Source organism: Phyllostomus hastatus, unplaced genomic scaffold (assembly GCF_019186645.2).
Source record: "Phyllostomus hastatus isolate PE091 unplaced genomic scaffold, TTU_PhHast_1.1 phas_scaffold_93, whole genome shotgun sequence".
NCBI classification, from domain to species: Eukaryota; Metazoa; Chordata; class Mammalia; order Chiroptera; family Phyllostomidae; genus Phyllostomus; species Phyllostomus hastatus.
In genome coordinates, this window is record NW_025334042.1 from 6809875 (window position 1) to 6827774 (window position 17900).

At 36.6% G+C, this 17900-nt stretch overlaps 1 protein-coding gene across 3 annotated transcripts in view; it reads left to right on the forward strand.

Moving 5' to 3' along the window:
- The first annotated feature begins 782 nt into the window (after nucleotides 1–782).
- Nucleotides 783–17900, forward strand: part of MDM1 (Mdm1 nuclear protein) — a 33440-nt gene continuing 16322 nt past the window's right edge. For 2 of the 3 annotated variants that reach the window (XM_045830115.1, XM_045830116.1), the window contains exons 1-7: nucleotides 783–932; nucleotides 2275–2389; nucleotides 5742–6115; nucleotides 7155–7289; nucleotides 11332–11499; nucleotides 12852–12955; nucleotides 13041–13140. In XM_045830115.1, the coding sequence (XP_045686071.1) occupies nucleotides 915–932; nucleotides 2275–2389; nucleotides 5742–6115; nucleotides 7155–7289; nucleotides 11332–11499; nucleotides 12852–12955; nucleotides 13041–13140 (1014 nt within the window). In that variant the 5' untranslated portion in view covers nucleotides 783–914. Of the gene's footprint in view, nucleotides 933–2274; nucleotides 2390–5741; nucleotides 6116–7154; nucleotides 7290–11331; nucleotides 11500–12851; nucleotides 12956–13040; nucleotides 13141–17900 lie in introns of those variants that run through there. The other variant, XM_045830117.1, reaches the window with a different exon arrangement.

Consider the following 17900-nt stretch of genomic DNA (forward strand, 5'->3'; position numbering starts at 1 on the left):
GTCTAGATGATTTCTTACCCATTCTCAGGATCAGCAGAGTGTTCTGTAATGGTAGAATCGTAAGTTATTAATGGCAAGTCTATTAAAATCAAATGGAATTTTAAAAAAGAGAGGGGTTACCAGCACCATTAATGTTTTCTAATCTGAGTTACATGTACATCTTTTTGAGGGGGGATTATGGGAGGCAAGAACACCACTGGAAGTCGGCAGTTTGCGTTTCAAGATTTAATAAAAACGTCTTCTTTTTTTTTTTTTGCCCTGCCTAAGCTGTATTTATTTTTTAGCCTTTCTTTATCGAAGTGACAGTAGTGTAATAGGGCTTTCGGTTGCAGGAACTGATATTCAGGAGAATATACCTAAACACTTTTACTCGAGAAAAATAAGCATTCGGTCCGTCATACACTGTGTAATTAAGAACACACCTTCATGCTTTGTGACGTCAGGAACCTTGGCCCAGTGAGGCCGGCGACACACAAATTCCACCATCAGCAACTGCCTTTGTGGCGCTGGAGCCCGCGATACCAGCAGCCTGAGAGCGGTCCCGTAGACGAAGCTCCCGCGGGGTCCCGCCCACCGCGCTTCTGGGAGCCTCATTGGCTGGTCTTCCGCCCACCATCTCCCTTAGTCCTCGGGATTTGGCTCGGAAGGCGGGCGTCCCCGTTTCGGGCAGCGATTGGGGAAATCTTAATGACGGCAAGCAGTCTTCCAAATTTCTATTGGTTTTTAGGCTTCAGAATGGGCGGGGAAAGGCAGAGCGACAGGACTCAAGGAGGGAACCGCGGATTGCGCCGGCGCGTAGTTGGGGACGCCGGGCAGAGGGTTTTGCTAGGGAACCGACTGTTGTTTGCCCCGCCCCTTCGGGGCTTTTTGTCCCATTAACTGTCGGAGTGCAGGGGGCTCCAGCGCCGGGCGACATGCCGGTGCGCTTCAAGGTGAGGCCGGGGTCCCCGGGCCCGAAGGCTGATGGGGGGAGCCTTGGCGGGGCGGGTGCGGGGCGCGGAGGGCCTCGCCGGCTTTTCTGTGCCGCGCCCCTCGGCCCCGCAGAGCCTGTCAGCCCCCGAGTCTGCCTGCCACGGTCCTGGAGGATGTTCGTCTCCCCTCTCCTAGCTCTCTCTCCGCTCACTCTCACTTCCGAGTTACCGGGTGGTAGAGCTAGATGGTGTTGAGATAGGCCTGGAAGGCTCAGAGGAGTGGAGATTAGGGAGAGTACTTTCTAACGGGCTTCAGATTGGGACACAGGTGACCCATTTCACAGCTTGGCATTTAACACCTCTCCCCTTTAAAACTATAAAGTGCGTATGTCTTTTAAAGGCTTGAGAAATGGGACCTTGGCAGGATAAAGACAGGGTATAAGAAAGACACATTATTCATAGTTGTGCATTTGGTTCGTTAAAAGTTCCAGGTAGCTAACAGGGTCAGGCACCCTTCAACGTTAACAGCTGACCACAGCTTTCCACAAACCCTGACTGTCTTTGCCTCTTTAAGGGTTTGAGTCCAGAATGGGAGGGGAATTTGTCTTTTTTTAGTTGACTTTACAGAATTTTGAAAGTTACTAGGCATAATACATAATATCGTGTATTCGAGACCTTAATTAGGATAAAAATAGTAATGAAGATTTAGTTTGTCACTGTTATTAGAGAAGAGCTCAGGCTTTGGAGTCAGACAGCCAGCAAAAGGGCCAGCAATTCTGGCCTCAGATTCCGGCTAGCATCTGCCTCAAGTGGTTGCAAGGATTAAAGGATTTGACACGTGAACTGATTAGTACAGGCCTGGGTAAATATTAGCTATTATTATTTAAATTTTTTTTTATCGTGCAGAGAACACAGTTGTCCCCATTCCCCCCCCTCCATTATTCTCCCCTGCTCTACCCATCCCCCACCTTCCACTTTCAATCCTTCCCCTACCTTGTCTCTGTCCATGGGTTCTTTATACAAGTTCCTGGACTTGACCCTTCTCCTCCTTTCCCCTGTTAAGCCCCCCTCTGGTTACTGTTAGTTTGTTCTTTATTTCCATGTTTCTGGTTCTATTTTGCTCACTTGTTTGTTTTGTTGATCCCTACCCTTCCAAACAGCATGGATGAATCTGGAGAGGTTTATGCTAAGTAAAATAAGCCAGGTGGTGAAATATTAGCTATTATTAAGGAGATTTTTGTTTAATTATCAATCTTAACTCTTGCAACTCCTTTTAGAGGTTTAGAAATTATTTTCACTGATGTCTGCTTTAAAACAATGTTCATTAATTGCATTGTAGTCAAATTGTACTTTGCATTTGCAGGGGCTGAGTGAATACCAGAGGAACTTTCTGTGGAAAAAGTCATACTTGTCAGAGTCCTGTAATTCCTCAGTGGGGCGAAGGTACCCATGGGCTGGACTTAGATCAGATCAATTAGGTAAGTTGGGCAAAGTGAAATTCATTATAACTTGAATAAACCTTGGGATAAGTTTGCAAAATGATTAAAAACTTGTAAAGCATTTGTCAATTGCCATTTATCAATTGGCCTGGTTGACTTATGCATTAGTTTATTTAACAAATATTTATTGAAGGTTTACTATAGGCTAGGAGTCTTCCTAGCTTCTAGGGATATAACCTCTAACTAGAGAAAGACCCTTAACTGTGGTAAAGAACAGTGAACAAGTAACTCAATAAATAAACTAGGGGATTTTAGGTTTTATATAAAATTGTAGACTAGCATAATAGATAACTTTGGGGAGGGATGGATTGGAGGAAGTATGCTTTAGATTTGATTTTTAAGCTGAGACATGGAAGCTGAGAGTAGTAAGCCTGGGAAGGAATACTCCCAAGGTGCTGAGGAATTGAAGCTTAGGTAGATTAAGTCGGTTGCGCAAGGTTCACAGCTGGTAAATAATAGAACCATGATTTGAAATCAAATCTGTACTGTTCAAAACTCATGAATTCAGAGGCCATGTTTTTGTCACTCACACTTCTACCTTGTATACGAGCGAAGTCAGAGCCCTGGGGCAAGGTTTCCTGGAGCATGCTAGAGGGGAAAAGAGGTAGACTGACTTTATTCTACCTGCTTGCTTAATTCTCCCTCACCAGAGCATAAGATCTGGGAGAGCAAGGCTCTTGTCTGCCTGTCTTCACCACCTTGTTATCATGCAGTACCTGACACACTCTAGTGCTTATTAAAACTAGAATGAAGGAATAAACCTGAGTTTGAATCCACATTAGCTGTGTGACCTTGAGCAAATTTGTTTTCCCAAGTGGATTTAGGAAGCGCATTGCACAGAATTGCTGGGAGGGATTAAATGAGATGTTGCCTGTTAAGGGCCAGATGCATGTGTACTGATGAATGAGTGCTGGTGCCTCACGTATGACACATGTGAGTGCCTGTGGTATATAAGTTCCTCAAATGTTAGATATTTAAGCCAGGAAAAGAATAGGCTTATGAGTGGGGTGCCAAGCCTGGGAAATTAGTAAAATGAGAGAGTTTCCAGGATTAGGTTTGGAGAATAAAGGGAAGAGTGGGCTAGAGGGGTGGCTCTTTTAGGGATCATTTAAAGTGTTAGGATCCTTCCCAGAGCCTGACTTCAAAGGCTGGATAACCCTACTTCTTGGGCAGGATGGTGCTCATAATCCTCTCCAAATAACCGGAAATTCCACAAATTTGAGGCTCCATTAGATTAAGAATCCAAAATAAATCTCTGTTAAAGTGCAGATGCCCCACTGAGGGCCTAAAGGGATATTATAACACTGGGAAATTGGGTAACCAAATAGTTGCCTCCATGACATTTTAGCTTAGATGAGGTGTATTTAAGGGTTGAGAGGTGATTAAGTGAGACCGTGGGAAGAAAGCCACTTTGGAGAGGGATACATTACAGAAGGACAGATGGTTTAGGGGAGGAGACATGTTAATAGAGAATGTTAAATATTAGGAAGGGGGAGGTCAGAGTGAGAACTCCAGGATGTTCCTAAAGGAAGGTGAGAGGCAAGCCAGGAACTGCAGCAGTGTTAGCTGGGCCTGGCTAGACATTCTGTTAATAGAGTGGGTTTTGTCCCCTTAGTATATTTTTGCTGGTCCTGGGAGACAAGGGCAGGCCACTTGAAAATCATCATCTTCTATTTTGCTCTGCTACCTGAAGCCTCCTTCCATGTTATAGCAGAGAGAAGTCTAGGGCAGTGGCCTTCAAACTTTTAAGCTTTCATACTCCCTAAACGAACTTAGAAGGTCTTTGTATTGCTTCATATTTTTAAGGTGATTTAATTTTTTTATCATAAATGTAACAGCTTTGAAGAATGTGATTTCTGGTATATGAAATATTGTACATGTATTTTGTTAAAACTGGAGCTGCTACTTAGCTCATTCAGTTTATGGTAAATGTTCATCATAGGTAGAATCGGTGAAGGTAGTCCTCCTTGGCAAAACTAATGGAAATTATTTTCTGTGAGAGAAAAGGTCTAACTTTTTCAGTCCAAATAAATGTGTTAATATGCATATATGCATTTCACACGATGGCACTCTTACACCTGAATTTTAATTCTAAGTTAGGTAGATAGAAAGATGTGGAACTGGATGAAACAAAGTGCTGTTCCTTTGTTATTTCTAATCTCTGCCTTCTTTGTGTTGCTGTCAAATGTTCTCCCTCAGGAATTATGCTTTCTTGAATTGTCCCTTTGTTTTCCTACCCCACCTATGAGATATTTTTTATTCCCTGGGGCTGGTTGAGAGGTGTGTCTGTCTTTTGTGAAGTGGGAAAGGGATGATTAGGAAAGGGGTGGTGGGAAATAAAACTACAGATGGCAGATGATCTCTTCGGGAGGTCAGTGTCAGGAAGTAAGACATATGGAAGTTAGGATGAAGAAAATGATTCCCCTTAAGCTGCCTCCCCCACCTCCCGCCCCCACCCCCAATGTCGGTATGTGCTGCTAGACATGCATACACTCAGTTTGAAGACCACTGGTCTAGGGAAACTTTGTAAGGTTGAGGACTCTGTGTTCAGTTGCTGAAACATCTGTGATAGAGGCTAAAAAACCCTGGCTTTCATTTACCTCTTGCCGGATTTTCTCTCCACTCCCATCTCCTTCCCTTCCCTTCCCTTCCCTTCCCTTCCCTTCCCTTCCCTTCCCTTCTGGTCCTATCCGCCCCCCCCCCCAACCCTGCCCAGTCTCCTTTCTATTTAAAGAATGGCCCCAAACTGGGGCAGTATCTTAGTGGCTGTCATTCCACAGAGCTCCTCTTACCTGGGCAGAAGGTTAAGTTTTTTGGACATTTGCTTGCCAGACAGAAATTTAGAGAAATAGTATCTTAGCTCTTCTTTAAAGGGTTCATTCTCTTTAATTCTCAGGAAATCAAGGCAAATGTAGAACCAAGATCTAGCATAATGACATCTCATCCCTTCTCATCTTGGTCTGCTCTGCATAAGAGAAGCTTTGTGAAAAGTTCCAAATTTTGACACCACCAGGGCCCATTGTTCTGTTAAGTAGCACAGGAAAGTAATTAGAAACGGAGGCAGCATGTGCTGCCTGACTTGCCAGGTCCATCACGTTGCAGTTCTAGTGACTTGAGTGAGGCTAACTTGAACATTGTGACCCTAATTTAAAAATTTTTAATGGTCAAACTTATATTTCTTTGAAACAAAATTAAAGATTTTATGTTGAAAAACTATGCTTATGTTCTCAACTGAATTTTAAATTTAATTTCTCCTCTCATAGGTGTTATTAAAAGTTGCCTTTGCAACTTTTTTTTGGCAGCTGTTACTTTTGTTTTTTCTATTTTGTAGGAATCACGAAAGAGCCATGTTTTATTTCAAAAAGAAGAGTCCCTTATCATGATCCGCAGATTTCAAAATCTCTTGAGTGGAATGGAGCTCTCTCAGAGAATGATGTGGTTATGTCACCACAACCTGAAGCCCCAGAAACACCAGAGTCACAACAGGCAGGACACAAAGAAGACAATAACCAAGAGAGAGTTCTTGCACTAGAAGCCCCCAGGGTTCCCAAGGGAACCAGATCTCACTCTGCAGAATCCAAAGCTGAAGAGGCTTCAGATATTGTGGAAAATAATAAGGATGTGATAGCAAACCATATACCAGTTAATGAAGATGTGGAAGTGGAACATTCTACCAAGGTTCTCTCAGAAAACATAGATAGTAAGGTAAGTATATTCACCGTATTTCTTTACAAAAGCATAGAATTCTGTGTAGATTTCATAATTTTCAAAATATTACATTTTGTGCTTAAAATTTTTCTATTGTTTTCTTGTCTATAGAATAGGTAAGAGGCTATTGATTTTATTGTGAATTAGTTCTATTCTTAATAGTCACCTTGTACTAGTTATACTAAGGCATCTCTTCATTGGGTGGACAGCTTGCTTCTGGATTTTATTCATCATATATCAGCACCTGAGTCCTAGGGGAGAGATCAAGTTGAGACAGAGAAGGGGAGTAGGTCATTAGCTCTGGCAGGGACGCAGAGCTGGCTTCCACCTAGGCTCTTTTCAATTTATTATTGTATACCAGCAAGGGGAAAAAAAAAAAAAAACAATAACAACAGAATCTCAGTTGATGAAATGCAAAAGAAAGGAGAGTTTTGGCTGGTCCTCAAAGACCTTGCAGTTCTTCTCTCTTATGTCATAGCTGGCCTGCAGAAGGTCCCTGAGAGCACATAAGTGGAGGCTGCAGGGACCTGTGCAGTCATCTCACTGCCTCCCACATTTTTCTCCATGCCACTGTGCTTCTTCCACATTTCATGTCCACTGCTGACTGGACCCACGGAGAGGCATTTAGAACTTTGGAGAAGAACCCACGGCTTGTGAAAACTAGGGGGCCAAGGGGGATCAAGGAAGGTGATGTGTAAGTCTGGTGGGCAGGGGAAGGGATGTCCAGAAGTAATGTGTGCATAGAGCAAGGGGCTGTCGTTTCTTAGTAATACGTTTATTTATAAATAATTGGTAAGAAGGAATTGAGAGATGTTAATGGTTTTGTGGGATGCATAATAATTTCTTGACAGTATTAAAAAAGGAATTTTAAATAGTTTGACAATTTAAAAGGGAGATTTTCAATTGAGAAAAGCTGTACAACAATGTGGATATAAGTAATTAATGCTGTACTGTATGTTTATTTTACCACAGTAAAAGAAAAAAGTTTGAATGGAAATTTTCAATGACTTAGAGTGGGATTTTTTTTCCCTAACAGTTGGATAGATTTCTGCAGAAGAAAGCTGGATTGACTGTTGTTCCTTCACATAGTGTCTTGAGAAATTCTGAATATCAAAGGCAGTTTGTTTGGAAGACCCCTAAAGACACTGCTCCAGTTTTTGCAGCCAATCAGGTAGTTCAATAGATGTAGTATGTTTTTTAATATCATTATTTAATCTAGTTATGCAGATTTACATAGAACTAATTGCTGAAAGAAATGAGATACTTAAATAGGCCTGGAGGTAGGTTCTAGAGAAGTGAAAATGAGAGTGTTGCTAAAATCATTCTATTACTCGTGATTTGCAGTAGTAACAGTGTACTATCTTAGGCTGCTGCTTATCATTGTGGCCAGGTCCTTTATATATAACAAATATGAGACAGGCAATGAAAACCTGGGCACTGGTAATTTTTTGCATGCTGGGAGTTCTTTTATTTATCAAAAAATATTGAATTGGTTTGATTATAATATATGTTCAGTTGACCAATATATTATATGTTTTCTGTCTTATAAGAAAGACAGAAACCCAGACAGAAAACATATATGTGTATTATAATTACTTTGGAAATTTATTTTAATAAATACAAAATATTTTTATAGTAATAGAAGATACATAATTTTATTGTTTTATTAAATGAAGAGTAATAGGAACTAACAGTGTAAAATATATTTATAAAATTCAAGAGCTATAATGATAACTAAATGTGATATTGGATGCATTGTATCCCTCGCAATTTTAGTACTAGATTACCATTACTAATAAATACTCTTTTGTTTTACTACTGCCTTCTTCTAAACTGTTCTTCAGCTCTTAACTCTCATTTACATTCCTAAAGATACTCTGAGGCCTAGGTAGGAAATACTTCCATTTAGAATATCCCCAGAGGCTCATGACAGCTCAGACTTTTGTTTCTCCTCATGTTCGTGTTTTTCTTTATAAACATATTTGTGTTCACACAAATATACATGAACACACCTTCACACACCCTCACCTTCATTTTCTCCTGTATCACAACATTTACTATATACTCCTGAGGACTGAGAGGGCAATTAGATTCAGCAAGGCAAGGAAATCAGTCATCTTACACTATGATAATAATAGCAGTGACCCTAGAAATTATGGAAGCTCTGGGCTTATTTACTTGTTATTCAGCTTTTTAAAAAAACCTTAAATTTATATAACATTTTAGGAACATATAAAATAATATAAAGTGATATGTACACCTTACGAACTTAGTAAGTAGGATCAATACTTCTTTCACTGGTTTTACAAGTATTCTTGGATAGTAAGTGTATCTAAAAATTACGTAATACCTACTTACGTAATAAAAATTACGTAAAATAGTGACTTCTTCAGTTTTCATAGAGTGTTTCACTTTTAAAATAGAGCTGATTCAAATTAAAGCCCCATTAACAACTTTTACATATTTCAGTGAAAGTATTATATAAAAAGGTTTTTTAAATAGGATCAGAAGTATAATATAAATCATTAGCAACACTTTAGTAGTTTTATTGCTTTCATTATGAGGGTTTCAAAGAATCTGAGGGGGATGCAAATACTGTTTGTTACTTCAAAGCATATCAATTTCAGGGCTATGGACTGAAGAGTTCTGTGACAGAAATTGAATGCTTGTTGATGGGGACCTCTGAAAGAGCTATTTAGTTCTGTTTTATCAGACAGCTGTTTTCTGAAAGGATGTCTTGTATTAACATGTAAATGAATCAGAGCAATTTTAGCTAGAAAAATACTACAGGTTATACTGTATCTTAAAAAGATATACTGTTTGGATTCAATCTATATGAAGATACACTGTCTAGAGTTATAAAGCAGTGATATACTTTATCTGCACTCCATCTTTTTCATTTGCTTTCCTTGTAATCAGTAATCATATACCATAAAATGGAAAACATATTATGAAGTATTAAGGATAAAAGGAAACATTTAAAAATAGAAACATAATAATTATGTGACTTTTCCCGTGTCTTAAGATAAAAATAAGCAAGCACAGAAATAAAAATTGAAAAATGAACACACCAGACAATTAAAATGTTAAGAATTTTCTATTTTTGCAGGAAGAAAAAAGTTCATGTTGAGGAAAAAAAACTGTAGAGCTGACAATAGAATTGCCTTATAAAGCTAAGGTCTATGTTCATATTATTAAAATATGCCTATTCTACTAATCCCATTACCAAACTGATGAGAGAGTTTGGGGAGGAAAGATAATGGTTCATTATTTCTTTTGGCTTAAGCATGATTTTGATTACAGTAGCTATTATTAAAAAAAGAGTAGTAATCAATATAGAAAATTGACCTTTGGATTTTTCCCCAGCTTTATTGAGGTATAATTGACAAAAATAATATATATGTTAGAATATAATATCTTGATATATGTATATTACTATAATCAAACTAATACATCTATTACTTCACATAGTTACCTTTTTCATGGTGAGGACTCTTAAGATCTACCCTATTAGCTAGTTTTCAAGTGTATAATACAGTATTATTAACTATAGTCTTCATGCTGCACTTGAGATCTGCAGAACTTAATTTGTCTTGCATTATTGAAATTTGGGACTCTTTGGCTAACATCTCCCTCTGTTCCCCACCTACTAGCCACTGGCAGCCACCATCCTCCTCTGCTTCTATGAGTTTGACTTTTATAGATTCCACATTCAAGTGCAATCATGCAGTATTTATCGTTCTGTGCCTGACTTATTTCACTTAGCATATGTTCTTCAGGTTCATCCGTGTTGCAAATGACAAGATTTTTTCTATTTTTTTTTAAGGCTGAATAATATTCCATTGTATATGCATGCCACATTTTTTTTATCCGTTCATCTATTGATGGACACTTAGGTTCATTTCATAGCTTGGCCATGGCGAATAATGCTTCAGTGAATAAAGGAGTGCAGATAAACTTTGAGATACAGATTTCATTTCCTTTGGAAATAGACTCAGAAATGAAATTGCTGAATCATGTGGTAGTTTTGTTTTCAGTTTTTTGAGGGACTTCCATACTGTTTTTGAATATCATCATAATGGCTGTACTAATTTACATTCCCACCGACAGAGGGCAGGGGTTCCCCACATCCTTGCCAACACTTATCTTTTGTATTTTTGATAATAGCTATTCTAACAGATCTGAGGTGATTGTCTCATTGTGGTTTTGATTTATATTTTCCTGATGATTAATGATATTGATCACTTGTTTGTATACCCCCTAGCCATTATATCTTTTCTTTGGAAAAATGTCTATTTAGTTCCTCTGCCCATTTTTAATTGGATTTTATAGTTATTTTCTTTTGAGTTGTATGACTTCTATTATTATTATTATATAATCCATCATTAAATATATGAGTCACAAATATTTTCTCTCATTTCGTAGACTGTTTTTGTTGATGGTTTCCTTTGCTATGTAGAAGCTTTTTAGTTTGATTTAGTCCTACTTGTTTATTTTTGCTTTTTTGTTGCCTTTATTTTGGTGTCAAATTAAAAAAAATCGTCAAGGCCAATGTCAAGGTGCTTATCCCCTATGTTTTTTCCTAGGAGTTTTTATGGTTTTAGTCCTTATGTTCAAGTCTTAATCCATTTTGAGTTGATCTTTGTGTATGGTGTAAGACCCGTGTGGTTCAGTTTCATTCTTTTGGATAATGCAGTCTGCTCTTCCTAGTACCATTTGTTGAAGAGACTGTCCTATTACCATTATGTGTTCTTGGTGCCTTTGTCATAAATTAACTGACCATATATGCGTGGGTTTATATCTGGACTCCCTATTCTATTCCATTAATCTGTGTGTCTGTTTTTATGTCTCTTTGCCCATTTTTAAACTGGGTTGTTTTCTTGCTATTGAGTTGAGTTCCTTAATATATGTTGAATATTGACCTCTCATGAGATCTAAGGTTTACATATATTTTCTCCCATTCCATAGATTGTCTTTTTACTCTGTTTTCTTTATAGAAGTTGTTTAGTTCAATGCAATCTCATTTGTCTATTTTTGCTTTTGTTGCCCTTTGGATATTAATTAGACATGTCAAATGAAATTACAGGGTCATATATAATTTTGCCTTTTTTGTATACTATGATTCAACTTTATGTGTGAAACTTTTTTAACAGTTGAAAAACTGAGTTCTGTATATTTAACCAACAAAAATCTAAACTAATTTTTGTTTTAAGGTTTTCCACAATAAAAGCAAATTTGTTCCACAATTCAAAGGTAACTCAATAATCCATGAAACGGAATACAAAAGAAATTTCAAGGGTTTATCTCCAGTGAAAGAACCAAAATTAAGAAATGATTTGAAAGAGAACGAACATTTGGAAATAATATCTCCTGAAAAACAGGTATTTATCAACTCCTTAAACAAAACAAAATCCTCATTTTAGACTCTACTTGTTTGTTTTCACTTAGCACCACTTGAAATTTTTATTTTTAGCTAGTTCATTCAGTTACTTGTTTGTTCATTAAATGCCAGATGTTCATTGGGCACTTAGTAGGAGCTAGGCATTGGGTAGCTAGTGAGAATACAGTGGTAACCACCTTAAGCTCTAAGCAGCTCTTGGGCTACTGGGGAGACAGAGCCGGATGTAGTAAAATATAATACAGTGTTATGAACGCTTAGCAAGTCTGCTATGTCTAATATCAAATGTTTGACTTTACAGTAATGTGGGCTCCAAGGGTAACAGTAGTGACAGAAACACATACAAGACTTTAAATTAAATAATGGAAATCAAACACAAACACACATATATACATGCATTTTAAATCAAAGTTATATCATGCCAAGTTATAGCCAATATAATTCACATGATTTATCTCAGGATATACAAAGATCTGATTCTGTGTGAAATTATAGCTATTTAAATTGCAGCATCAGGTTAAAATTATTGTAAATTATAGGTAAACAGGATATAAGTCTTATTATTTAATTTCCTGAAAGGTCATACCTGATATTTTATGGGTTCTAAAAATAGAAATTATATGACTATAGTAAAATTTTGTATATGTATATAATTTTTTTTGACCTATGATCTTGCAGAGAAAAAAAAGAGTTTAAGTTATTCAGGAAACAGCCCTGGCTGGTGTAGCTCAGTGAATTGAGCGTGGGCCTGCGAACCAAAAGGTTGCTGGTTCGATTCCTAGTCAGGGCACGTGCCTGGGTTATGGGCCAGATCCCCTGCAGGGGATGTGTGAGACACAGCCACACATTTGATGTTTCTCTCCCTCTCTCCTTCCCTTCCCCCCTCTATAAAACTAAAAATAAATAAAATAAAAAAAAAGTTATTCAGTAAACAATGTGGTAACTTAGTAATTGGAGCCTTATATTTAATTACTACAACACAATTAAATATAAATTTAGAATATGAACGGCAAATGGAAGATTACTACTTAAAGGTAATAACATAAAGTTTATTTATTTAGATATTTATTTGTTAATTGTTTTTCCTAGCCAAGCATCTAAAATTTTAATTGTTAGAAATTGAAACTATATCCTGAGTTATACTTCAAAAACACTAACCAGATATACTAATTTCAAAACTTGCTTGTTAATTTCTTGTGATCTGTTATCTTTGATAGTTAAATCTTCTAAAAACAGAATTATAATACAGTATCCAACATACTTTAAAACATTTATGCTTTCACTTTAATGTAAAAAATATTTGTAGCATACAAAGTTTGAATTTTGTCATTTTAGTGTAATAAAACAGACGATTCTTTAAAATTAGAAGCAGAGATGGACTCAAAAGAGTCAACCCAGCCTAAAAAGAAGTTCACTCCTTGGAGACATCAAAGACTTGGGTATGTATTTTGTAAGATAAACAGTATAGTATTTAGATGATTGACATGGTAATAAATATATTTACCCTTATTTTATTTCTGTCAGGAAGGTGAATTCTGAATATAGAGCAAAATATCTGAGCCCAGCCCAGTATTTATATAAAGCTGGGGCTTGGACGCGTGTGAAGGAAAACATACCGAGTCAGGTGAGTATGCATAAGCTCAGTAAGCCCATATTTTCTTTGAGCTTCTGTCAGTTTAATTTTACAATGAGCTTAATTTAGTAATAGAGACAATTTAAAGATGTATGATAAAATTATAGCAATATAAGTATTAGGAAATTAAAGCTGTATGTATTACGATATACTTTATCAGTGTGTTTGCTTTTTTAAATAACTAGCTCCTTAGAGATTATATTTATTATTATAAAGTCTTTAAAGTTAAAAATGTTTTTTACAGTCAATATTTGATTATATTAATAAAGTTAGCTTATAAAATTATAGCATGATAGATTTGATTATAACATCCAGACCTCCACTCTCACAGCTAAAGATTAATTAATTTTTAAGATTAGCTTGTCTGGCAGTGGTATCCCTATCGGTGTGTACTGTTACAGTCTGCAAGTACAGGGAAGGAGTGGCCTGTGCTCATAGAGGTTTGAGTTACGGTGTTTTCAGGGTACCCTGACATACGGGGGAAATTCTGAGGATCCTAAAGAAACGTTTGAGGGAAAGAGTAATCCTTAAATTGGGAAGTGCTAGTTTAGTACTAGCTTCTTATAGTCAAAGGATAAACTGGAGCTTTTCTGGTTATTGAATAATGGTCACCTTTTAAATTATATCTTGATGGTTGTCTGCCTTTTCTGTGTGAATTAACTAAATTAAAACAGTTTAGATTAAACATCAGTAAACACTTCCTATCATTGTAAAGGGAAGGATGATTTGTATGAGGAATGAATCTTCTATTTAGCTCCATACTTAAAACCATGGCTAACAATTACATGTCATCAGTTTCTGGGAGAAGGTGTTGGCACTTTGAGCTGCTGACTTTTTGCGCTGTCAGCTCCCAGAACCATGTTCTGGTGACCCCTGTGCTCCAAATGTTGTTTCAGGAGGTTACTTGATTCCTCCCACCATGGCTGCTCTTGGTCCTCTCTACTTCCGCACTTGAATGGCTCACAGGCAATACAGGCAAGTAAGAGACAAAGCTCAATGCTCTTCCAGAGATTATAGGGGCCAAAACTCATATATTCACCCTGGTGAGATCAAGTTAAAAATATATGCATTGAACTGTTGATGACCATGCCAGGCCTTGGCGAGTAGCTCTGTGTCTAAAGAGTATGATGGGGAGTGAGGAAAACCTGGGGGCAAAGGCAGGGCACAGAAAGTGGCTGTCCAGGGCTCGTGGTGTCAGCTGTTCGCCTCTAGCCTGTCCTGAGAAGCTCCTTGTTTTGGAAAAGTTATCTCAGTCTCTGAAACTTTCTTTAAAATAAGATGAATTGATATTTAGACCTCAGATTTAAACATTTATGAACTGAGGAGATTATTATGTCTGAAGTTAGAAGTTGACAATCCTTATGCTGCTCTGGTGGAAGAGAACATTTTTGTTGTTAGTTTAAGATCTGTCTTTTCAAGGATTCCTATTATGACACCTTGGTAATGTGACTTTTGGAAGGATTTTGTTTTGTTAATTTCTGTTGGTGGTTGTAAACATTTCAGTCAGTGGTATAGTTTGCCTTGACTTCTATGGGCAATATAATTAAAAAAGTAAATTAGAGTTAGAAAAGAATAAGAATTTTTAGTAAAGAGGCCAGTGATTACTGATGGTGATGAATGTCTATGATCAAGTCTGCATCACTTTGTCACAGCCATTTAATGTGGCTATGTTTTATCTAAGTCTTATATGTATATTTTTTACTGCAAGGTGCTTACTGTATGTGGCTGCTTACAAAGTAACTAAACATAAGGTGCCCCCCCCCCCATTTTCCCATTCCTAACATTTCATGAAAGAATATTATTCATACTCATCAAATTCACTTGGGATCAATGACTGTTATTATTAGATTGTTAACTCATTTTTTTGAATCATGTTACAGTTTTCTAGTCCATATATCATTTTCATTTCCTTCTATGTTGTTTGCAATATTTTACTTTTAAAATCTATTTATAGTCTAGTCATTGGGTATTTAATCCTGAGTCCCAAGTACCTATTCATATAACATTGGGGTATTTGGTCTTATTCATCCAGTGGTTGTATATTTATCTCCATAACATAAACACTGGCACTATTTCTTTTTAAAATGCTTACTTAATGGGTTATTTTTAATAATAACCAGATATTGTAATTGTTAGCTCCTCTCCTTAGAATACCTACTGAATCTGTGTTAGATTTCCCTTTTTTCATTGTTAGGTAATCTAATACTTAAAATTACATTAGTTGAGGTAATGTAAAATTTTTTAAAATAATTATACTTGACATACAGTATTATATTTTAGGTGTACAACATAGTGATAAGACATTTATATACCTTATGAAGTGATTGTACATAGTAATTATAATATTACTGCCTGTATTCCCTGTGCTTTATTTTATATTCTTGTGACATTTTATACCCAATTCATGCTTGTTAAACCCTTTCACTTTTTTCACCAATCACCCAAGCCCTCCCATCTCATGACCATCAAATTGTTCTCTTGGTAATTTTTTTCTCACGTGTCTTTCAAGATAAAGTCCCACATTCTGTAATTCGACAGACATTTTAAGGACTACTAGGAATAAAGATGACTCCTCACTTTTGGAGGATGACTTTTGGAAAAAAGTTTTTATTTTTTACCTCCTCAGTTTTCTAAGTTTGAATTTTCTCTGTATATGAATTTTAAGTGATTTAGTTAAGTTCTTAATTTGGAAAAAGAAATTCAGAAAAGAAAACATTCTGCTTATAGTGCTTATTATATCATATAATTGGATCATATTATTTTACCTGGGAAGAGATGTGTGTGTTGTTTTAATAGTTTGGAGTGGTCTGTTTATGTCCTTTTTAGTGTCTCTGGTTCTTGGCTGTGGGGATTGTTCTTAATGTTGAGTTCATACCATTGATTTCTTTTTTTTTTTTTCCTTTTTACTCCTTCTAGTGGAACACCTTACTTGGGAGATATCAACCTCCTGATTTTTTTATCTTAGTATAGGATTACAGAAGTTTAAAATTATGTAGTTGCAAAGCATGACATTAGCACTAATATTAATAAGATTGCTGATAAAGTGAATTTTAAACATTGTTTTGAATGTCTGTAACAAATAGAACTGAGTAAATCAAGTTTTATGGTACTTCTGTACCTCCTCTCCCTTCTTTAAAGAAACTGATGTCAAATAAAACTGGATCACCATGTACATAGAGGGGATAGTCGTCCATCCTCTCCTTTATCAAGCAGCAAGTCCTCCACATGGACAGAATGCAGCCTTCTTCACTGCTCCTTCCCACTTCACCCGGTACATAGCACAGGACTGATAGAATCCCCTTTTGATGGACTCCTTCAACTTATATTTCATTTGTTTATTATGGCATAAACCATAGCATCATTATGATAACAACTTTTATCATAGAGGAGGTCTGCCTCCTCTACCAGACTGTGAGCACTTTGAATACAGGGACTTTCTTGCTCATTTTCGACTACCAGCCTTTTAGCTCAGGCCTAGCACTTAGTATACACTCAGGACCAGTTGTGGAAACAGTGTTTAAATCTGCATTCTTTACCTCAAGGAGTTCATAGGTTAATGGGGGAGAATGACACGAGTGATTAATTCCAGAAGGATAAAATAAGAACTACTGGGGGGAGGTTAAGGGGTGGAAGGATTCAGCAAAAAGGAAAAAGGACTCATGGACATGGACAACAGTGTGGTGATTGCCGGAGGGAAGGGGGGAAAAGGGGACTAAATGCTAATGGGAAAAATTCAAGAAAAAAGAACCAATGGAGTTACACACGAGGGCTTTAAGAATACAGAGGAGGAAGAGATACTAAAGCTTGCAGATTTTATCATGTAGGTAATGGAGTAGCCATGAAACACTTACAAGTGGGATATGTATTAGAAATTTAGATTATATCAAGGCATATTATAACAAGTCCTGTGTATTCAGAATACCTTGGTTAGTACTGGTAATTCAACACTTAACCCATGTGTCTCAGTTCTACCTGTTAAAAGCAAAATCCACTAAAGTAAGTCCTCACTTAACATTGTTGATGGGTTCTGTGACTTTAAGCAAAATCACTATCATGAAACCAGTTTTACCATATGCTAATTGATATAAAAAAGAGTTACATTCCTGTGGCATGTCATGAATGTTATAATTAAACAACATTGAGTGAAATGACATTATTTGAGGAACTGCTGTACTCATAATTTTCTTCAAAGTATAGGAGTTGACAGAAATGATAAATGAACATGGCTCAATTTTTTTTGGAAGCGAAGAAAATATTTTGAATCATATAGTAATGTTTCAGGTTTGGTTTATTAGAACACTAGGACTGTTATTTGGTTTAATTATTATTTCTCTCAGCTCTATTGAGAAATATATACATATATATAAAATACATATGTATTTCTTAATAAAGCTATATATATACATGGTTTGTTGTGCCGTGGCTGATGCTGTCCTTTGACTTTGGCTAAGTCCCTACAGATGTAACTTTTTTTTTGTATTTTATAATGTCTTGTTAAGGAGCTAAGGATATGTTTCTCCAATTGTTTTTGAAATGCTAAGTTTTAGTATTTGCTTTTTTGTCTCTAAGTGAAGGCAAAACAATTTAATCAGAAGTATCCAGATATCCTTTTAGTGCTAATATTGCATCTTTATGATAGAAAAAATTTGTTTTTTGAGAAATAAAATTTATTTAATTTTATTTATTTTAATTTTTATTGAGGTAAAATTGGTTTGTAGCATTAAACAGATTATTTTAAACAGAATTTTGAG